Source organism: Somniosus microcephalus, unplaced genomic scaffold (genome assembly GCF_052327205.1).
Source record: "Somniosus microcephalus isolate GS21.2 unplaced genomic scaffold, FLI_Smic_1.0 unresolved_chr1, whole genome shotgun sequence".
Classification (NCBI taxonomy): Eukaryota; Metazoa; Chordata; class Chondrichthyes; order Squaliformes; family Somniosidae; genus Somniosus; species Somniosus microcephalus.
The window spans coordinates 15,524,919-15,547,622 of record NW_028225179.1 but is presented as its reverse complement, the minus strand read 5'-3'; the positions used below and the strand labels follow the sequence as shown (position 1 = coordinate 15,547,622).

General features: G+C 48.0%; 1 protein-coding gene across 1 annotated transcript; it reads right to left on the bottom strand.

The window, feature by feature from the left end:
- Positions 1–6,340: 6,340 nt before the first annotated feature.
- LOC147093646 (uncharacterized) lies at positions 6,341–18,018 on the bottom strand. Its single transcript, XM_085973910.1, has 2 exons — positions 17,640–18,018; positions 6,341–8,698 (listed from the first exon to the last, which is right to left on the bottom strand). Exon 2 carries the CDS (start codon positions 8,434–8,436, stop codon positions 7,228–7,230), a length of 1,209 nt encoding a protein of 402 aa, XP_085830036.1. The 5' UTR covers positions 8,437–8,698; positions 17,640–18,018; the 3' UTR covers positions 6,341–7,227.
- Positions 18,019–22,704: the final 4,686 nt, after the last annotated feature.

Below are 22,704 nucleotides of genomic sequence, written 5' to 3'. Positions count from 1 at the left end.
GGAGCCAAATCAGTTCGGAAGTTCAAGCTGTTAAATCCATGAAAGGACTATTGAATGAGTAACGTGAACCGACTACACCACAGAGATTGAATCTGTGAACTGTTTTCCGCAGAGACTGAATCTGTGATATGTTACGTTAAACATGAAGTTATATATGTATATATGTTATTACGTTATGTTAAATGGGGGGGATGACTATAAAGCTAAGAAGGGAGGAGTGTTGTGTATGTAACCTGTTCCACCTGAAGAGATGTACTACTTTCTCAGGCTGCTGTAGACGTAATACCGGGGGTGAACACACCGGTATATAAGCACTGTGCAGTAATCTTGTATTCAGTATAGTCCCTACCTCCAACCAGTAAAGACCTGTTTTTATTGTTACTCATTAGTCTGTGTCTTAATTAACTAAATAATTCACAGACTTAACAGTTTGCCTTGTAATTTTTCTCTAGTGATAGTGATTGTTTTAAGTTCCTCCCTCACTTTTGCCCCTTAATTTTCCACTATTATTGGGATGCTTTTAGTGTCTTCTCCCATGAAGATAGATACAAAATATTTGTTCAAAGTCTCTGCCAGTTCCTCGTTTCCCATTATTAATTCCCCAGGCTCATCCTCTAAGGGACCAACGTTTACTTTAGCTACTCTGTTCCATTTTATATACTTGTAGAAGCTCTTACTGTCTGTTTTTATATTTCTTGCTAGTTTACTCTCAATCAATTTTCTCACTATTATTCTCCCTCCATTATTTTTTGAGTCATCCTTTGCAAGTCTAAAAATTTCCCAATCTTCTGGCTACCACTAATCTTCACAACATTGTATGCCTTTTCTTTCAATTTGATACCCTCCTTAACTTCCTTAGTTCATCCTTCTCAGAGTCTTTCTCACTGGAATATATCTTTGCTGAGAGTTATGAAATATCTCCTTAAATGTCTGCCACTGCTTATCTACCGTCTTACCTTTTAATCTATTTTCCCAGTCCACTTTCGCCAACTCTGTCTTCATACCCTTGTAATTGCCTTTATTTAAGTTTGAGACACTAGTTTCAGACCCAAGTTTTTCACCCTCAAACTGAATGTGAAATTCGATCATGTTATGAGCAGGTTCCCTAGAGGATCCTTTACTACGAGATCATTGATTAATCCTGTCTCATTACACATCACCAGATCTAAAATAGCCTGTTCCCTGGTGGGTTCCACAACATATTGTCCCAAGAATCTGTCCTGAATACACTCTAAGAACTCGTCCTCAAGGCTACCTTAGCCAATATGATTTGTCCAATCTTTATGAAGATTAAAATCGCCCACAATTATTGCAGTACCGTTCTTACAAGCCCCCATTATTTCTTGATTTGTAATCTGTCCTACAGTGTAGCTACTGTTAGGGGGATAGATTCAAGGTAGGGGGCAGGAGGTTTAGAGGGAATTTGAGGAACTCACTGCCTGAAAGGGTGGTAGAGGCAGGAACCCTCACAACATTCAAGAAGCATCTAGATGAGCACTTGAAATGCCATAGCATACAAGGCTACGGACCAAGTGCTGGAAAATGGGATGAGAATAGACAGGGCTTGATGGCTGGTGCAGACACGATGGGCCGAAGGGCCGCTTTCTGTGCTGTATAACTCTATGACTCTAACTCTGAGCCGAAGTTCCTCGAGTTGCAGACACTTCTGGTCACCACACTTTAGGAAGGATGTGAAGGCCCTTGAGAGGGTGCAGAGGAGATTTACCAGAATGGTTCTGGGAATGGGGGATCTTAGCTACAAGGACAGGTTGGAGAAGCTGGATTTCTTTTCATTAGAGCAAAGGAGGCCGAGGGGTGATTTGACAGAGGTGTACAAGATTATGACGGGTTTGGATAGGCTAGACGGGGAAAGGCTGTTCCCACTAGTTGATGGTACAAGAACTAGGGGACACAGATTTAAGGTTTTGGGCAAGAGATACAGGGGGGATGTGAAGAAAAGCTTTTTTACACAGCGAGTGGTGAGGACCTGGAACTCGCTGCCGACGGAAGTGGTGGAAGCGGAGACACTCAATGTTTTCAAGGGGAGACTGGATAGGCACTTGAGGGAAATAAACTTGCAGGGCTACGGGGATAGAGCGGGGGATGGGACTGACTGGATTGCTCTACAGAGAGCCGGCACGGACTCGATGGGCCAAATGGCCTCCTTCTGTGCCTCTATGACTCTATGTGGTTGCTGTGGATCACACTGGGGTCCACCAGCTCCCACCTGCTACAGCTGCAACACATCACCTGCCCCGCCATCTCCATTGTATTGTATTTAACTAATTAGGTTTTCAAGTTTTGAAATACCCAGTTGTCTATTAATAGTTTTTAATCTAGTTAATAACCTTGTTTAATTTACTAAATTTAGTTATATGCTTTAGATCTTTACTGTAACTTAGCCCACAGTCCTAATTAAACCCCAGTTGTTTCTATATTTTTTAATGTATCAAGCAGCACCTCTTACCCCCACCTCATCGAATTCCCTCACTCACCCAATTCCCGAGTTAAGTACTCTGTAGAAGCAGTACTCCGTAGAACTGGACTCCGTGCTACTTACCGCCCAAACATTTCTCCTTCCACACTCAAAAGGCCGATGAATTTCAGGTCCTGATGAATGGAGTGACTCTCTGAGCTCTTGATGTGAAGTTTGGTTTGAGTTTCCCCGTCCGTCAATCCTGCCCTTCTCACAGCCTGTGAAAGGAGTTTACAAAAGCCATCACTGAGAGTCCAGGACAGAAATTGACAACATTCTCCCCCAGCAACAATTCTCTTGTCCTCACCCAATCACGTTCCCTTAGCAACAAGGTATTGAAACTTCTTTTATACATTCTCGCAAAATATTACACACAGGTGTCTTCAACCAATCTCGCTCCCCCAGCAACAACTCCCCGGTCCTCACAGGATACTAGTTTGGCAACATAAAATGATATGGAACCTTCCAGAACTTTGGGCACTTTTTAATGGTTAATTACAAAATGGGTAGTTTTGCAGCTACCAATTACTGTAACTCATCAATACACACAATTTTGATTCATCGACTTTGCATTATAGAATAGTAGAATTACATTAATACATCCAAAGGGCTTCCAGCAAATAGTTTGCAGAAGGCTGCACCACTGAATAAATGTGAAATATTTAGTGTTCCCACATTCAATAACTGTTCATTTTATTTTGCCTCATTTGAACACATTAATCTGACTGGCTGAAGGGCACTGATGTAATTTGATTGGAGGCCTTCTATCAATTATCTTGCCTACTCTCAATCTGGCAAGAAACTACTTAAAAATGTCGACTATTCCTCAATTCCATTAATGTCAAGCACAATGGTTTTAATGGGAACAGACACAAACAGTTAATTCCTGCCCCTTGCCCACCACAACAGCACTTAGACATACTATGGGGAATCCTCATGGGACAAAGATGGAAGCTTTGTGAATTTAACACAAAATGAGGGCAGCGAATGTTATAAAGCCTAAGGGGGAATTACAGGTTGTGTCCCGAGCTGAGCCGCCTCGTCTTAAGCTCAGTTTGTTTTGTCTTGTTTCTGATTTACAAGTTCACTTCTTACAATACGTTCTTTAATTCTTTATGTTGCTGCTTTAAGCTATATAATTTTCACACTAACAGATATGTACTTGAAGTGCCGTAACCTACAAGGCTGTGGACCAAGTGCTGGAAAGTGGGATTAGGGTGGATAGTTCTTTGTCGGCCGGCACGGACAAGATGGGCCGAATGGCCTCCTTCTGTGCTGTAAATTTCTATGATTCTATGATTCATTGATCATCCCATTCCCAAGCTGACTCTGTGTTAACACCTCAGAAGAGCCGTCCCAAGTAGGGTGACTCCCTCAACCTGTTCTCCCGGTTCCAGAACCAGTTTGTCTCTCTCAGGAATGCCCAAGGCTCTGTTGTCTGGGCACCAACTCACTCGTGACCTCACATGTTGCAACAAGTCTGCTGCCTGAGCAGTTTGCAGTGTTATTAGGTCTGTGGGTCTCTTAGCAACCACCCCCCTTATCGAGGCAAAGGGCTCATCTCCTGACTTTGGGTGTTATCATTCCAAACTTCAGCATTCTCTGTCTTTTAGCTTCAACCTGTCTGTGTCCACCCAGTGACAACACTGAGCTCCTCCCTCCAACCACTGACACTCGCCCTCTTGCTGAGAAAGAAAGACTTGCATTTATATAGCACCTTTCACAACCTCAGGATGTCCCAGAGCACTTTACAGCCAATGAAGAACTTCTGAAGTGTAGTCACTGTTGTAATGGAGGAAACGCGGCTGCCAATTGGCGCACAGCAAGCTCCCACAAACAGCAATGTGACAATGACCAGATAATCTATTTCAGTGATGTTGATTGAGGGATAAATATTGGCCCCAGGACACCGGGGAGAACTCCCCTGTTCTTCTTCAATGTAGTGCCATGGGATCTTTTACATCCACCTGAAAGAGCAGACTGGGGCCTCAGTTTAACATCTCATCCGAAAGACGGCACCTCTGACAGCGCAGCACTCTCTCAGTACTGGAGTGTCAGCCTAGATTTTTATGCTCAAGTCTCTGGACTGGGACTTGAACCCACGACCTTCTGACTCAGATGTGAGAGTGCTGCCCACTGAGCTAAAGTGCCTGGAGCTAAGCCAGCTGGGATACTTGACACAGGATTACATCGGATATACGGCACAGAAACAGGCCATTCGGCCCAACCAGTCCATGCCGGTGTTTATGCTCCACTCGAGCCTCCTCCCGTCTTTCCTCATCTAAATCTATCAGCATAACCCTCGATTCCCTTCTCCCTCATATGCTTGTCTAGTCTCCCCTTAAATGCATCGATACTATTCGCTTCAACCACTCCCTGTGGCAGCGAGTTCCACATTCTCACCACTCTCTGGGTAAAGAAGTTTCTTCTGAATTCCCTATGGGATTTCTTGGTGACTATCTTATATTGAGGCCTCTAGTTATGCTCTTCCCCACAAGTGGAAACATTCTCTCTGTATCCACTCTATCAAAATGTTTCATAATTTTAAAGACCTCTATTAGGTCACCCCTCAGCCTTTTTTCAAGAGAAAAGAGACCCAGCCTGTTCATCCTTTCCTGATATGTATACCCTCGCATTTCTGGTATCATCCTTGTAAATCTTCTCTGCACCCTCTCCAGTGCCTCTATATCCTTTTTATAATATGGCGACCAGAACTGTACGCAGTACTCTTAAGTGTGGTCTAACCAAGGTTCGATACAGGTTTAGCATAACTTCACTACTTTTCAATTCTATCCCTCGAGAAATAAACCCTAGTGCTTGGTTTGCTTTTTTTATGGCCTTGCTAACCTGTGTCACAACTTTTAGTAATTTGTGTATTTGTACTCCGAGATCCCTTTGTTCCTCTACCCCACCTAGACTCGCACCCTCCAAGTGATAAGTGACCTCCCCATTCTTCCTACCAAAATGTAATACCTCACATTTATCTGTTCAGCCTTGGTCACTCTGCAAAAACGCTGAAATGTTTAATAATGAAATCAGGGAGTCAAAAAGCTGAGGTGAGGCAATTTAAAAAGACAGTCCCTGACCAGAGATTGCTGGATGCTGACACTCGGTGCTCACGAGGATAGAATGTCCCATTCCCCAGGCACAGACATCCAGCACCTCGATCACAGCAACAATTCACAAAACAATGGCAATATAACTTGGAGCTGAGATGGTTAAGTGGAGCTGTGATCGAGGTGCTCAAAATTATGAGGGGTTTTGATCGAGCAAACAAGGAGAAGCTGTTGTCACGGGCAGGAGGGTCGGTAACGAGAGGACACAGATTTCAGATCATTGGCAAAAGAATCTAGAGAGGAAATGAGGAGACTTTTTTTACACAGCGAATTGTGATGATCTGGAATGCACTGCCTGAATGGGAGGTGGAAGCAGATTCAATAGTAACTTTCAAAAGGGAATTGGATATATACTAAAAGCAGAAATTTGCAGGGCTGTGGGGAAAGAGCAGGGCAGTGGGACTAATCGCATCGCTCTTTCAGAGAGCCGGCACCAGCACGATGGGCCGAAAGGCATCCTACTGTGCTCTATGATTCTATAACATCAGCTTCTCTCTGCTCACTAGTACTGAGAGAACAGGGAATAATCTTTACATCCAGCCCAGTTATTGGGGGCTCTTAACATTAATAAGCCTTAGTTGCCTGAATTAATATGGTTCAGTCCTGGGTGTGTTTAAAGGCATCGGAAACAGTGGAATCGACCCACCGCAGTCACACTGTGGACACTCTGGTGTGTCAGTGGGTGGGATACACCAGGGAATCCCTTTCCACACACTGAGATTGACTCCAATGATCGGGAGTCCTGGGGTTTCGAATACCAGATAATGAAGCTCACAAGGACACAAATTGTCTCTCCAGACTTTATTAAGAGCGCTGCATAACACAGATCGGGTGATAATTCCCTCAATCTGGAGAATAGATGTACAGTGGATTCGCGCGCAACCTTCTCGAGTCTGTTCCAACTGACAACGGCTTAAGTGGCCTGTTCTTATACACAAGCTTGGTTACCGCTCAGGACATGGGATTGTTTGGACCCGTCTGTTAACCGCCTCCTGAACTCCCGCTAATTCAGGGAATTTCGTCCATCTGTGACCAGACTATAACCACAAGCCCGTCTGGTTATCACACCTACATGGTCCGTGAGGTTATTCAGATTCACACCCAGACGTTGTGCCTTCACTTGTCTGGCACTTCATCCCATAACACGGGTACAGGGGCTCAGTAATGTTTCATTCATCAGAAAAAGACAATGTACAACATACTGGTCAGCTTAACAGAATCTCATCATATTTATGGGGCTATAAATATAAAAGTCACTAATAAATCGAGGAGGGAATTCAGGAGAAACTTTTTTATCCAGAGAATGGTGAGAATGGGGAACTCGCTACCACAATGAGTAGTTGAAGTGAACAACATAGATGCATTTATGGGGAAGCCACACAAGGGAGAAAGTAATGGGAGGAGATGTTGATCGGGTTAATTGAAGTAGGGTGGGTGTGGGGCATAAACACTGGCATGGACCAGTTGGTCTGAATGGCCTGTTTCTGTGCTGTACATTCTATGTAACACCATGAACAGTCAAACAAAGGGAAACATCAGCACAACAGTCTTAAAGATTAAACAGCAGTCCAAGAATTTATAAAACATTCATCCATTCCAGGTTCATGTCACCCCAGCTTTCTACAGGGCCCTGTGCTACAGAACAGTGTGAGCTTGCTGGTGTCTCACCAGGCTTGATGACCGAGTGAATCCCTTCCCACACACAGAGCAGGTAAATGGCCTCTCCTCAGTGTGAACTTGCTGGTGTCCATTCAGAGTACCAGAGCTTCTAAAGCTCATCCCACAGACAGAACATGTAAATGGTCTCTGACCGGAGTGAACTCGCTGGTGTGTCAGCAGACTTGAGGACCGAGTGAATCCCTTCCCACACACAGAGCAGGTGAACGGCCTCTCCTCAGTGTGAACTCGCTGGTGTCCATTCAGATTACCGGAGGTTTTAAAGCTCATCCCACAGACAGAACATGTAAACGGTCTCTCATCAGTGTGAACTCGCTGGTGTCGCTTCAGATCCCCAAAGATTTTAAAGCTCTTCCCACAGTCGGAACATTTAAATAGTCTCTCATCAGTGTGAACTTGCTGATGTCTCAGCAGGCTGAATGAATAAGGGAATCCCTTCCCACACACGGAGCAGGTGAACGGTCTCTCATCAGTGTGAACTCGCTGGTGTCCCTTCAGATCCCCAAAGCTTTTAAAGCTCTTCCCACAGTCAGAACATTTAAATGGTCTCTCATCAGTGTGAACTTGCTGGTGTGTCAGTAGGTGACATGGCTGAGTGAATCCCTTCCCACACACGGAGCAGGTGAACGGTCTCTCCCCAGTGTGAGCTCGCTGATGTCTCAGTAGGTGGAACGTCTGAGTGAATCCCTTCCCACACACAGAGCAGGTGAATGGCCTCTTTCCTGCTCCCTCCAGCTGGTGGCCCTTCAGCTCCTGGGACATTTTAATGTTTTCCCCACAGTCAGAATGTTTCACCAGCATCTCCCCAGTGTGAACTCGCTGGTGTGCCAGCAGATTCAAGGACTGAGTGAATCTCTTCCCACACACTGAGCAGGTGAACAGAATCTCTCTTGCCCTCTCCAGCTGGTGTCTCTTCAGATCCTGGGTCCTTTTAAATCTCTTCCCACAGTCAGAACATTTAATCGACCTCTCATCACTATGAACAAGCTGGTGTCTCAGGAGGGTGGCAGAATGAGAGAATCGCTTCAAAAACACGGAGCAGGTCAACGGTCTCTCATCGGTGTGGACAAGCTGGTGTCTCAGCAGCACGGAGGGTGCAATTAATCCCTGCCCACACATGGAGCGGGTTAAAGGTCTCTCCCTAGTGTGATCTTGCTGGTGTGCCATCGGAGCGGATGACTGAGTGAATCCCTTCCCACACACGGGGCCGGTGTACAGGCTCTCCTCAGTGTGTAGCCACTGGTGTCGCTTCAGGTACTTGTAGATTTTGAAGCTCTTCCCACACTCAGAACATTTAAAAGGTCTCTCATCGTTGTGAACTCTCTGGTGTGCCAGCAGATTGGAGGAGCGACTGAATCAGGTCCTGAGAATCGAGCGACTGTGTCAGATCGTGACGTGATGTTTGGTTTGAGCTTCCTGTCTGTAAATGCTCCACTTCTAAAACCCTGTAAAAGGAGTGTAGAAAGGGGTAAGAGGGAGAATGTTGCCTTATGTTCCCCTTTCCCAGCCCAGGGGCAGTGAAGCTGATTTTCAGGCCCCAGCTGCTGCACAAGTTGGTTAGCCTACCATCAGTAGTAAGGAAAATGCTAGAGTTTATTATAAAGGATGTGATAACAGGACACTTAGAAAATATAAACCGGATTAGACAAAGTCAACACAGATTTATGAAAGGGAAATAGTGTTTGACAAACCTACTGGAGCCTTTTGAGGATGTAACTGGTAGAATAGATAAGGGAGAACTGGATGTGGTGTATTTGGATTTTCAGAAGGCCTTTGATAAAGTCCCACATAAGAGGTTAGTGTGCAAAATTAAGGCAATGGGATTGGGTGTAATATACTGGCATGGATTGAAAATTGGTTGACAGACAGGAAACAGAGAGTAGGAATAAATGGGTCTTTTTCAGGGTGGCAGGCGGTGACTAGTGGGGTACCGCAGGGATCAGTGCTTGGGCCCCAGCTATTCACAATATATATCAATGATTTGGATGAGGGAACCAAATGTAATATTTCCAAGTTTGCTGATGACACGAAACTAGGTGGGATTGTGAGATGTGAGGAGGATGCAAAGAGGCTTCAAGGCGATTTAGACAAGTTGAGTGAGCGGGCAAATACATGGCAGATGCAGTATAACATGGATAAATGTGAAGTTATCCACTTTAGTAGGAAAAACAAAAAGGCAGAGTATTATTTAAATGGTGATAGATTGGGAAATGTTGATGTACAAAGGGACCTGGGTGTCCTTGTACACCAGTCACTGAAAGCAAACATGCAGGTGCAGCAAGCAGTTAGGAAGGCAAATGGTATGTTGGCCTTCATTGCAAGAGGATTTGAGTACAGGAGCAAGGATGTCTTACTACTGTTATACAGGGTCTTGGTGAGACCACACCTAGAGTACTGTGTGCAGTTTTGGTCTCCTTACCTAAGAAAGGATATACTTGCCATAGAGGGAGTGCAGCGAAGGTTCACCAGACTGATTCCTGGGATGGCAGGACTGTCGTATGAGGAGAGATTGGGGCTACTAGGCTTGTATTCACTAGAGTTTAGAAGAATGAGAGGGGATCTCATTGAAACGTATGAAATTCTGACAGGGCTAGACAGACTGGATGCAGGGAGGATGTTTCCCCTGGCTGAGGGTTCACAGTCTCAGGATACGGGGTAGGACATTTAGGACTGAGATGAGGAGAAATTTCTTCACTCAAGAGGGTGGGGAACCTGTGGAATTCTCTACCACAGAAGGCCGTGGAGGCCAAGTCACTGAATATATTTAAGAAGGAGATAGATAAGTTTCTAGACACAAAAGGCATCAAGGGGTATGGGGAGAGAGCAGGAATATGGTATTGAGACAGAGGATCAGCCATGATCTTATTGAATGGCGGAGCAGGCTCGAAGGGCCGAATGGCCGACTCCTGCTCGTATTTTTCGACGTTTCTATGAAAGGATCAACAGTCCGAGGGCTCCTCAGGCACCGAATGGAGCGACTTCACTCGGGCGGAGCCGGAGAGCGCCTCAGGGGCACGTGACCGCGGGCAGGATTGACGTGTCCGCCGACCAATAGGGAACGAGATTGCGGGAGCAGTGGGCGGGTGACACGCGTGCTGGGACCTCGTGACGTCAACACCACTTGGTTGACTGACGGTCTGTGCTGACCCTTGACCTCCCTTTCCCCCGCTCCCCAGGATAGGTTGCACATTCCAGCTGCACACTGTAGGGGTGCTCAGCTGATCCCGGCCTGGGATGCAGTTGGGGAGACTGTAGTTAGCCTCAGTGCCCTGGGCTCCTGCTACCGATCACTGTCCAGTCACCCCTCAGCAGCAAAGGCTGAGTCTGCAAAGGGGGCTTGATTTTGTCTGTGATGCCCCCCAAGGTTGAATAGGCGGCCAACAATCACTGCAACCAGTGACTGTGGAACTGTATCCCAGTGCCTACCTGCCCTTTACAATCGAGGGGGTGAAACTTGAATGACAGTTAATAAAACTAAAAATCACAATTTATCTCGCGCCTGTAACTGAGTCAAATGTTCCAAGGCCCTTCACAGGAGTGTTAGTAAACACAATCTGACCCCGAGACAAGGCCCTTCACAGGAGTGTTAGTAAACACAATCTGACCCCGAGACAAGGCCCTTCACAGGAGTGTTAGTAAACACAATCTGACCCCGAGACAAGGCCCTTCACAGGAGTGTTAGTAAACACAATCTGACCCCGAGACAAGGCCCTTCACAGGAGTGTTAGTAAACACAATCTGACCCCGAGACAAGGCCCTTCACAGGAGTGTTAGTAAACACAATCTGACCCCGAGACAAGGCCCTTCACAGGAGTGTTAGTAAACACAATCTGACCCCGAGACAAGGCCCTTCACAGGAGTGTTAGTAAACACAATCTGACCCCGAGACAAGGCCCTTCACAGGAGTGTTAGTAAACACAATCTGACCCCGAGACAAGGCCCTTCACAGGAGTGTTAGCAAACACAATCTGACCCCGAGACATATCAGGAGATATTCGGCAAATCACCAAAAGCTTGGTCAGAGAAATCGGCTTGAAGGAGCGTCTTTAAGCAGGAAAGAGAGGCGGAGAGGTTTAGGGAGGGAAATCCAGAGCTTAAGACCGAGGCAACAGAAGGCACGGCCACCAATGGTGGAGTGATTAAAATCAGGGATGCACAAGAGGCCAGAATTGGAAGAGCACAGATATCTCGGATGGTTGTGGGGCTGGAGGAGATTACAGAGATAGGGAGGGGTGAAGCCATGGCAGGGGGGGGGATTTGAACACAAGGATGAGAATTTTGAAATCGAGGCGTTGCTTAACTGGGAGCCAATGTAGGTCAGCGAGCACAGGTGTGATGGGTGAACGGGACTTGGTGCCAGTTAGGACACGGGCAGCGAGCACAGGGGTGATGGGCGAACGGGACTTGGTGCCAGTTAGGACACGGTCAGCGAGCACAGGGGTGATGGGTGAACGGGACTTGGTGCCAGTTAGGACACGGTCAGCGAGCACAGGGGTGATGGGCGAACGGGACTTGGTGCCAGTTAGGACACGGGCAGCAGAGTTTTGGATGACCTCAAGTTTACGTAGGGTAGAACGTGGGAGGCCAGCCAGGAGTGTGTTGAAATAGTCAAGTCTAGAGGTAACTTAAGAAATAAGAGCAGGAGTGGGCCATACGGCCCCTCGAGCCTGCTTCGCCATTCAATAAGATCATGGCTGATCATCGACCTCAACTCCACTTTCCCGCCCGATCTCCATATCCCTTGATTCCCCTAGAGTCCAACAATCTATCGATCTCAGCCTTGAATATACTCAAAGACTCAGCATTCACAGCCCTCTGGGGCAGAGAATTCAAAAGATTCACAACCCTCTGAGTGAAGAAATTCCTCCTCATCTCAGTCCTAAATGGCTGACCCCCCATACCCTGAGACTATGCCCCCTAGTTCTAGACACTCCAGCCAGGGGAAACAACCTCTCAGCATCTACTTCAGAATCTTGTATATTTCAATGAGATCACCTCTCATTCTTCTAAACTCCAGAGAGTATCGGCCCGTTCTACACAATCTCTCATCATAGGACAGCCCTCTCATCCCAGGAATCAATCTAGTGAACCTTCGTTGCACCGCCTCCAAGGCAAGTATATCCTTCCTTAGATAAGGAGACCAAAACTGTGCACAGTACTCCAGGTGTGGTCTCACCAAGGCCCTGTATAACTGTAGTAAGACATCCTTGCTCCTGTACTCAAATCCTCTTGTAGCCAGAGAGGATTGGAAAATGATGGTCAGAGCCTCTGCTATTTCCTCTCTTGCTTCGCTTAACAGCCTGGGATACATTTCATCCGGACCTGGGGATTTATCCACTTTCAAAGATGCTAAATCCCTTACTATTTCCTCTCTATGATTACTTCACCTAATATTTCACACTCCTCCTCCCTGATTGCGATGTCTGCATCGTCCCTCTCTTTTGTGAAAACAGACGCAAAGTGTTCATTTCGGACCATACCCATGTCTTCCGCCTCCACACATAGATTACCTTCATGGGCTCTAATCGGCCCTACTCTTTCTTTAGTTATCCTCTTGCTCTGAATGTATTTATAAAACATCTTTGGGTTTTCCTTGATCTTACCTGCCGATATTTTTTCATGCTCTCTCTTTGCTTTCCTAACTTCCTTTTTAATTTCCCCCCTGCCCTTTCTCTACTCCTCTGGGGATTCTGGGGGATTGAGCCCTCAGGGACTGTCAGAAGCCTCCCTTTTGTTCTTTATCCTACCCTGTGTGCCCCTTGACATCTAGGGGGCTCTAGACTTGTTGGTCCCACCCTTTTTCTTTAAGGGAACATCCTTTCGCTGAGCCCTCACTAGCTCCTCCCACTGCTCTGACACGGATTTACCTTCAAGTAGCTGCTTCCAGTCCACTTTGGCTAAATCACATCTCAGCTTAGTGAAATTGGCTTTTCCCCAATTGAGAGCTTTTATTCCTGGTCTATCTGTGTCCTTTTCCAGAACTACCCTAAATCTAACTGAATTATGATCACTACCCCCACAATGCTCTCCCACTGATACCCCTTCCACCTGCCCGGCTAAGGTTAAGGGGAGATCTGATAGAGGGGTTCAAAACCATGAAGGGTTTGGATAGAGTAAATAAGGAGAAACTGTTTCCAGTGGCAGGAGGGTCGGTAACCAGAGGACACAGATTTCAGGCAAAAGAACCAGAGGCGACATGAGGAAACAGATTTTAAACACAGCCAGTTATGATCTGGAATGCGCTGCCTGGAAGGGCGGTGGAAGCAGATTCAACAGTAACTTTCAAAAAAGTGGGTAAATACTTGAAGGGGAAACATTTACAGGGCGAGGGGGAAAGAGCAGGGGGGAGTGGGACTAATTGGAGTGCTCGACCAAAGAGCCAGCACAGGCACGGTGGGCCAAATGGCCTCCTTCTGTGCTGTTTCATTCGATGGTTCCGTCCCCATAACGAGACCTTCTCAGCCCCGGTGTCCTCCTGGTGAATCTACCCTGCACCCCCTCCGAGGCCAGTGTGTCCCTTTCTGAGGTGCGGTGCCTGAAACTGAAGGCAGTCCTCCAGATGGGGCCTGAGCAAGGCTCTGGACAGCTGAGGCATGGCTGTGGATATCTGGAGTTGTGGTGTAGACAGTCCGACCTTGTCAAGTTAAGTGGGTGGCGATCAGGAGCAGGTGCCCTTTCCTCCCAGGGTGCTGTCACACTAAATTCGGGCTCATGGGGTTGGGGGTAATATTAGCATGGATTGAGGATTGGTTAACGGTCAGAAAACAGAGAGTAGGAATAAACGGCTCATTTTCGGGCTGGCAGGCTGTAACTAGTGGGGTCCCGCAAGGATCAGTGCTGGGGCCTCGGCTATTCACAATCTCCATCAATGACTTAGATGAGGGGACCGAGTGCAATGTGTCCAAGTTTGCTGACGATACGAAGCTAGGTGGGAAAATAAGTTGTGAGGAGGACACAAAGAGGCTGCAAAGGGATATCGACAGGTTAAGTGAATGGGCAAGAACCTGGCAGATGGAATATAATGTGGAGAAGTGTGAAGTTATCCGCTTTGAACATAAGAAATAGGAGCAGGAATAGGCCACTTGGCCCCTCGAGCCTGCTCCGCCATTCAATAAGATCATGGCTGATTTTGGGCTCAAAGCCACTTCCCCGCCCGCTCCCCATAACCCTTCACTCCCTTATCTTGCCAAAATCTGTCTATCTCCACCTTAAATGTATTTAATGACCCAGCCTCCACAGCTCTCTGGGGCAGAGAATTCCACAGATTTACGACCCTCTGAAAGAAGAAATTCCTCCTCATCTCAGTTCTAAAAGGGCGACCCTTTATTCTGAAACTATGCCCCTGAGTTCTAGATTTCCCCACGAGGGGAAACATCCTCTCTGCATCTACCTTGTCGAGCCCCCTCAGTATCTTATATGTTTCAATAAGATCACCTCTCATTCTTCTAAATTCCAATGTATAGGCCCAGCCTGCTCAACCTTTCCTCATAAGTCAATCCCCTCATCTCTGGAATTAATCTAGTGAATCGTCTCTAAACTGCCTCCAATGCAAGTATATCCTTCCTTAAATAAGGAGACCAAAACTGTACGCAGTACTCCAGGTGTGGTCTCACCAAGACCCTGTACAGTTGTAGCCGGATTTCCCTGCTTTTATACTCCAACCCTCTTTGGTAGGAAAAATAGAAAAGCAGAGTATTTTTTAAATGGTGAGAGATTGGGAAATGTTGGTGTTCAGAGGGACCTGGGTGTCCTTGTACACGAGGCACTGAAAGTTAACAGGCAGGTGCAGCAAGCAATTAGGAAAGCAAATGGTACGTTAGTCTTTATTACAAAAGGATTGGAGTATAAGAGTAAAGAAGACATCTTACTGCAATTATATAGGGACTTGGTGAGACCACACCTGGAGTATTGGTACAGTTTTGGTCACCTTATCTAAGGAACGATATACTTGCCTTAGAGGGAGTGCATACAGTTTTGGTGTCCATACTTAAGAAAAGACATACTTGCTCTCGAGTCAGTACAAAGAAGGTTCACTCGGTTAATCCCGGGGATGAGGGGATGGACATATGAGGAGAGGTTGAGTAGATTGGGACTCTACTCATTGGCTCAGAAGAATGAGAGGCGATCTTATTGAAACATATAAGATTGTGAAGGGGTTGGATCGGGTGGATGCGGGGAGGATGTTCCCGATGATGGGTGAAACTAGAACTAGGGGGCATAGTCTTAGAATAAGGGGCTGCTCTTTCAAAACTGAGATGAGGAGGAACTACTTCACTCAGAGGGTGGTAGGTCCATGGAATATGCTGCCCCAAAAAGCTGTAGAAGCTACATCATTACATAAATTTAAAACAGAAATAGACAGTTTCCTAGAAGTAAAGGGAATTAAGGGTTACGGGGAGCGGGCAGGAATTTGGACATGAGTCTAGGTTCGGATCGGACATGGCCCTGTGGGTAGCGGAGCGGAACCAGGGGCCGTGTAGCCTGATCCTGCTCCTATTTCATGTGTCTAATTCTGTTAGATTCAGGAGATGGTTCTGTGATAGTAGATTGGCGGTTAGGATCAGATCAGCCATGATCTTATTAAATGGCGGAGCAGGCTCGAGGGGCCGATTGGCCTACTCCTGCTCCTATTTCTTATGTTCTTATTAAAGGTTCACCAGACTGATTCCTGGGATGGAGGGAGATTGTCCTATGAGGAGAGATTGAGGAGACTGGGTCTATATTCCCTACAATTTTGAAGAATGAGAGGTGATGTCATTGAAACATCTAAAATTCTTACAGGGCTTGACAGGGTAGATGCTGGGAGACTGTTTCCCCTGGCTGGAGAGTCTAGAACCAGGGGTCACAGTCTCTGAATAAGGGGTTGGCCATTTAGGACTGAGATGAGGAGACATTTCTTCACTCAGAGGGTGGTGAATCTTTGGAAATCTCTGCCCCAGAGGGCTGTGGAGGCTCAGTCATTGAGTAAAATCAAGGCTGACATCAATAGATTTTTGGACTCATGGGAAATCAAGGGATATGGGGATCAGGCGGGAAGGTGGGGATGAGGTAGAAGATCAGCCATGATCTTATTGAATGGCCAACTCCTGCTCCTATTTCGGATGTTCTTAAGAAAGCTGTTTGCTATAACCTGCTGCACCACAACAAATACACAGAGGATTTCAGTTACGTGGAGAGACTGGAGAAGCTGGGATTGTTCTCCTTGGAGCAGAGAAGGCGCAGCGGAGATTTAATATAGGTGCTCAAAACATGAAGGGTTTTGATAGAGTAAATAGGAGCATGGGAACAGGAGGAGGCCATTCAGCCCCTCCAGTCTGTTCCGCCATTCAATGAGATCATGGCCGATCTGTGTCTTAACTCCACCCACCTGCCTTGGCTCCATATCCCTTTGATCCCTTGTCTGGCAAAAATCTATCGCTCTGGGATTTTAAATGATTAATTGAGCTGGCATCGACTGCTTTCAGTGGGAGAGGGTTCCACACTTCTACCACCCTTTGTGTGAAGAAGTGTTTCCCAACTTCTCTCCTGAATGGCCTGGCTCTGATTTTAAGGTGATGTCCCCTTGTCCTCGACTCCCCCACCGCCGGAAAAAGTTTCTCTCTCTCTACTCTACCAATTCCTTTCAAAATCCTAAAATCCTCAATCACTCCTTAACCTTCTAGATTCCAGGGAACACAAGCCTAGTTTATGTAATCTCTCCTAATAATCTAACCCTTGGAGCCCGGGTTAACATTCTGGTCAAGCTGTGCTGCACTCCTTCCAAGGCCGGTATATCCTTTCTGACGTGCGGTGCCCAGAACTGTACACAGTGCTCCAGGGAGTTAATATGCGTAGGTCCATGAAGGTGGCGGGACATATTGAGAGAGTGGTTAACAAAGCATATGGGATCTTGGGCTTCATAAATAGAGTAAAAAAGTAGAGAAGTTATGCTGAACCTCAAAAAATTAGAGGGAACACTGGTCCTAATACCGACACCTGGGGAACATCACTGTATACCTCCCTCCAGTCTGAAAAGAAACCGTTCACCACTACTCTCTGCTTTCTGTCCCTTGGCAGAAAATTGGGAGAGGGCGAGAGCAAACAGCACCTGATTTCTCGCCAAACACTCACAGGAGCAGGGGATTTGCCCTACTTTAAATGTCAGTCTCTTACATATACATTATTATAAAAAGGGAGATGCTGTCCCTTTAAAATCAGTAATCCCTGGGACGCGGTCCTTTTAATGAAAATCATATAGAAAGAGAGAGTGCCTGTCCCTTTAACCCCCACCACTCCCATATTTCTCTCAAAGTGCTTGAAATTAATAATAAAAAATGCTGAAAATTAATATTAAGAAAATGAATTCAGGAAGAAGAAATATTTTTACTCACAAGTATTTGTTCCACAGGGTTTGTTATTTCCTCACTTTAAAAGCGAACTTCTTTTCTTTAATAAAAAGTATCTTCTGTAAAATAAAATTAGTTTGAGCTGTAAAATGGGAAAGGAACATTAAAAATAAACTTTCCCAGGCTCACAGATCCTGACCAGGCTCCTTTACAAAATGGCGGCGGGCCGATCCCAAGTCCCGCCTCCTCCTTCGCCGCGATTGGTTGGAGGACCAAAGCACCTCGGTCGGTCCTCCAGGCTCCGCCTCCCCTCGCTCATTGGTGGAGAGCTCAGTGTCAGTCGGTGCACGCCGGCGACGTCGTGACGTTGTAGGGTGGGCGGTTGGAGCAGGCGGCAAATTAAATTCATTTAAATTAAATCTCCCGTCAGCCTCCTCTGTCCCACTCAGCCGGCGCAAGTCCCGCCCCTCGGGCTCCCGGACTGGTTGGAGGACCCGCCGCCGGCTCGCTCCTCCAGCCCCGCCCACTGGGTGCCGCTAATCCCGCCCCTCGGGCTCCCCGATTGGCTGGAGGACCCGCCGCCGGCTTGCTCCTCCAGTCCCGCCCCGCTCGCTCCCTATTGGTCGAAATCTCCCGTCAATCAGGCCCTGGGCCCGGGTCCTATCTTCTATGTTTCTATGTACTTTCAGTGATGACTTTTATAAACTGGTTTTGCAGGAAATTAGAAGACGAGGGGAGAGATTTGAAGACATTCGGTCCCTTTGTGACTCTAAAGTGGCAGCTGACACCCCGCCTGCACCCCATGGCTCCGCCCTCCTCTCCTCCACAGGCGCCCGGCCCGCACCGCGCATGCTCAGCACTCACCCTGGGCCCCTGTCAATCATCCTCCCCCTCTGAACAGGCCACGCCCCCCTCCCTCTACTCCGCATGCGCCGCCGGGCCCCGCTCCCAAAGTCCAGCCGCTACCGCGCCTGCGCAGGGCCTCGCATTCTGGGGAAGGCCCGAGCAACCGCGAGAGTCCGGATCAGCGGCGGAAAGTGAGTTTTATCAGGGGTTTTTTTTTATAGCGGAGAGAAGCGCAGGCGGGGAGATAAATAAACAGAAAATAGAAACCGCACCGTCCCAGTGCCCAGCCGGACCCGAGCGGAGTCGATTGAGCGGCCGCAGCCCCTTGTCTTCTGCAGGGAGCCGGACTGGGGGACGTGATCAACTCCACGGCGGTGACTGACAGGAGCTCCGACCAATAGGGAGAGAGCGGGCTGAGCTCGAAGGAATGAGGTTGCGGCGGGTCCTCCAACCAATCGGGGTGCCCGAGGGGCGGGACTTCCGCCGCCCGCTTCTCAGACAAGTGGAATGCAGCAGAGGGCGCTCTTCTGAGTTTGGGGCTCAGGCCTGTTAGTGGAGCAGTGCAGAGTGAACTTTACTCTGCACTGGGCTTTACTCCCTCAGCACTGCACTGGAGGGGCATCACAGAGTATTAGACTCCAGTCTCTGGAGTGGGACTTCAACCCACAACCTTCTGACTCAGAGGAGAGAGTGCTGCTGCATGAGCCACGGCTGACACTCTGTATCTAGCCCATGCTGTACCTGCCTTGGGAGTGTTTGATGGGACAGTGTAGAGGGAGCATTACTCTGTATCTAACCCGTGCTGTACCTGCCCTGGGGGTGTTTGATGGGACACTGTAGCGTGAGCTTCACTCTGTATCTAACCCGTGCTGTACCTGCCCTGGGAGTGTTTGATGGGACAGTGTAGAGGGAGATTTACTCTGTACGTAACCCGTGCTGTACCTGCCCTGGGAGTGTTTGATGGGACATTGTAGAGGGAGCTTTACTCTGTATCTAACCCATGCTGTACCTGCCCTGGGGGTGTTTGATGGGACAGTGTAGAAGGAGCTTTACTCTGTATCTAACCCGTGCTGCACCTGCCCTGGGAGTGTTTGATGGGACATTGTACAGGGAGATTTACTCTGTATCTAACCCGTGCTGTACCTGCCCTGGGAGTGTTTGATGGGACAGTGTAGAGGGAGCTTTACTCTGTATATAATCCGTGCTGTACCTGCCCTGGGGGTGTTTGATGGGACAGTGTACAGGAAGCTTTCTCTGTATCTAGCACGTGCTGTACCTGCCCTGGGATTGTTTGATGGGTCAGTGCAGAGGGAGCTTTACTCTGTATCTAACCCGTGCTGTACCTGCCCTGGGAGTGTTTGATGGGACAGTGTCGAGGGATGCTTTACTCTGTATCTAACCCGTGCTGTACCTGCCCTGGGATTGTTTGATGGGACAGTGTAGACGGAGCTTTACTCTGTAGCTAACCTGTGCTGTACCTGCCCTGGGAGTGTTTGATGGGACAGTGTAGAGGGAGCTTTACTCTGTATCTAACCCGTGCTGTACCTGCCCTGGGAGTGTTTGATGGGACAGTGTAGAGGGAGCTTTACTCTGTATCTAACCCATGCTGTACCTGCCCTGGGAGTGTTTGATGGGACAGTGTAGAGGGAGCTTTACTCTGTATCTAACCCATGCTGTACCTGCCCTGGGAGTGTTTGATGGGACAGTGTAGAGGGAGCTTTACTCTGTATCTAACCCGTGCTGTACCTGCCCTGGGAGTGTTTGATGGGACAGTGTAGAGGGAGCTTTACTCTGTATCTAACCCATGCTGTACCTGCCCTGGGAGTGTTTGATGGGACAGTGCAGAGGGAGCTTTACTCTGTATATAACCGATGCTGTACCTGCCCTGGGAGTGTTTGTTGGGGCAATGTAGAGTGAGCTTCACTCTGTATCTAACCTGTGCTGTAACTGCCCTGGGAGTGTTTGATGGGTCAGTGTAGAGGGAGCTTCTTTCTGTATCTAACCCGTGCTGTACCTGCCGAGGGGGTGTTTGATGGGACAGTGCAGAGGGAGCTTTACTCTGTATCTAACCCGCGCTGTGCCTGCCCTTGGAGTGTTTGATGGGACAGTGTAGAGGGAGCTTTACTCTGTATCTAACCCGTGCTGTACCTGCCCTGGGAGTGTTTGATCGGACAGTGTCGAGGGAGCTTTACTCTGTATCTAACCCATGCTGTACCTGCCCTGGGGTGTTTGATGGGACAGCGTACAGGAAGCTTTACTCTGCATCTGACCTGTGCTGTACCTGCCGTGGGAGTGTTTGATGGGACAGTGTCAAGGGAGCTTTACTCTGTATCTAACCCATGCTGTAGCTGCCCTGGGAGTGTTTGATGGGACAGTGTAGAAGGAGCTTTACTCTGTATCAAACCCGTGCTGTACCTGCCCTCGGGTGTTTGATGGGACAGTGTACAGGGAGATTTACTCTGTATCTAACCCGTGCTGTACCTGCCCTGGGAGTGTTTGATGGGACATTGTACAGGGAGATTTACTCTGTATCTAACCCGTGCTGTACCTGCCCTGGGAGTGTTTGATGGGACAGTGCAGAGGGAGCTTTGCTCTGTATATAACCCGTGCTGTACCTGCCCTGGGAGTGTTTGATGGGACAGTGTCGAGGGAGCTTTACTCTGTATCTAACCCGTGTTGTACCTTCCCTGGGAGTGTTTGCTGGGACAGTGTAGAGTGAGCATTACTCTGTATCTAACCTGTGCTGTAACTGCCCTGGGAGTGTTTGATGGGTCAGTGCAGAGGGAGCTTTACTCTGTATCTAACCCGTGTTGTACCTTCCCTGGGAGTGTTTGCTGGGACAGTGTAGAGGGAGCATTACTCTGAATCTAACCCGTGCTGTACCTGCCCTGGGATTGTTTGATGGGGCAGTGTAGACGGAGCTTTACTCTGTATCTGACCTGTGCTGTACCTGCCCTGGGAGTGTTTGATGGGACAGTGTAGAGGGAGCTTTACTCTGTATCTAACCCGTGCTGTGCCTGCCTTGAGAGTGTTTGATGGGACAGTGTACAGGAAGCTTTCTCTGTATCTAACACGTGCTGTACCTGCCCTGGGAGTGATTGATGGGACAGTGTAGAGGGAGCTTTACTCTGTATCTAACCCATGCTGTACCTGCCTTAGGAGTGTTTGATGGGACAGTGTAGAGGGAGCTTTACTCTGTATCTAACCCATGCTGTACCTGCCCTGGGAGTGTTTGATGGGACAGTGTAGAGGGAGCTTTACTCTGTATCTGACCCGTGCTGTAGCTGCCCTGGAAGTGTTTGATGGGACAGTGCAGAGGGCGCTTCACTCTGTATCTAACCCGTGCTGTACCTGCCCTGGGAGTGTTTAATGGGACAGTGTAGACGGAGCTTTACTCTGTATCTAACCCGTGCTGTACCTGCCCTGGGAGTGTTTGATGGGACAGTGTAGACGGAGCTTTACTCTGTAGCTAACCTGTGCTGTACCTGACCTGGGAGTGTTTGATGGGACAGAGTAGAGGGAGCTTTACTCTGTATCTAACCCGTGCTGTACCTGCCCTGGGATTGTTTGATGGGGCAGTGTAGACGGAGCTTTACTCTGTATCTAACCCGTGCTGTACCTGCCCTGGGGGTGTTTGATAGGACAGTGTAGAGGGAGCATTACTCTGTATCTAACCCGTGCTGTACCTGCCCTGGGAGTGTTTGATCAGACAGTGTACAGGAAGCTTTACTCTATATCTAACCCGTGCTGTACCTGCCCTGGGAATGTTTGATGTGACAGTGTAGAGGGGGCTTTACTCTGTATCTAACCCATGCTGTACCTGCCCTGGGAGTGTTTGATGGGACAGTGTACAGGAACCTTTACTCTGTATCTAACCCGTGCTGTAGCTGCCCTGGGAGTGTTTGATGGGACAGTGTAGAGGGAGCTTTACTCTGTATCTAACCCGTTCTGTAGCTGCCCTGGGAGTGTTTGATGGAACAGTGTAGAGGGAGCTTTACTCTGTACCTAACCCGTGCTGTACCTGCCCTGGGAGTGTTTCATGGGACAGTGTAGAGTGAGCATTACTCTGTATCTAACCTGTGCTGTAACTGCCCTGGGAGTGTTTGATGGGTCAGTGCAGAGGGAGCTTTTTTCTGTATCTAACCCGTGCTGTTCCTGCCCTGGGGGTGTTTGATGGGACAGTGTAGAAGGAGCTTTACTCTGTATCAAACCCGTGCTGTACCTGCCCTCGGGTGTTTGATGGGACAGTGTACAGGGAGATTTA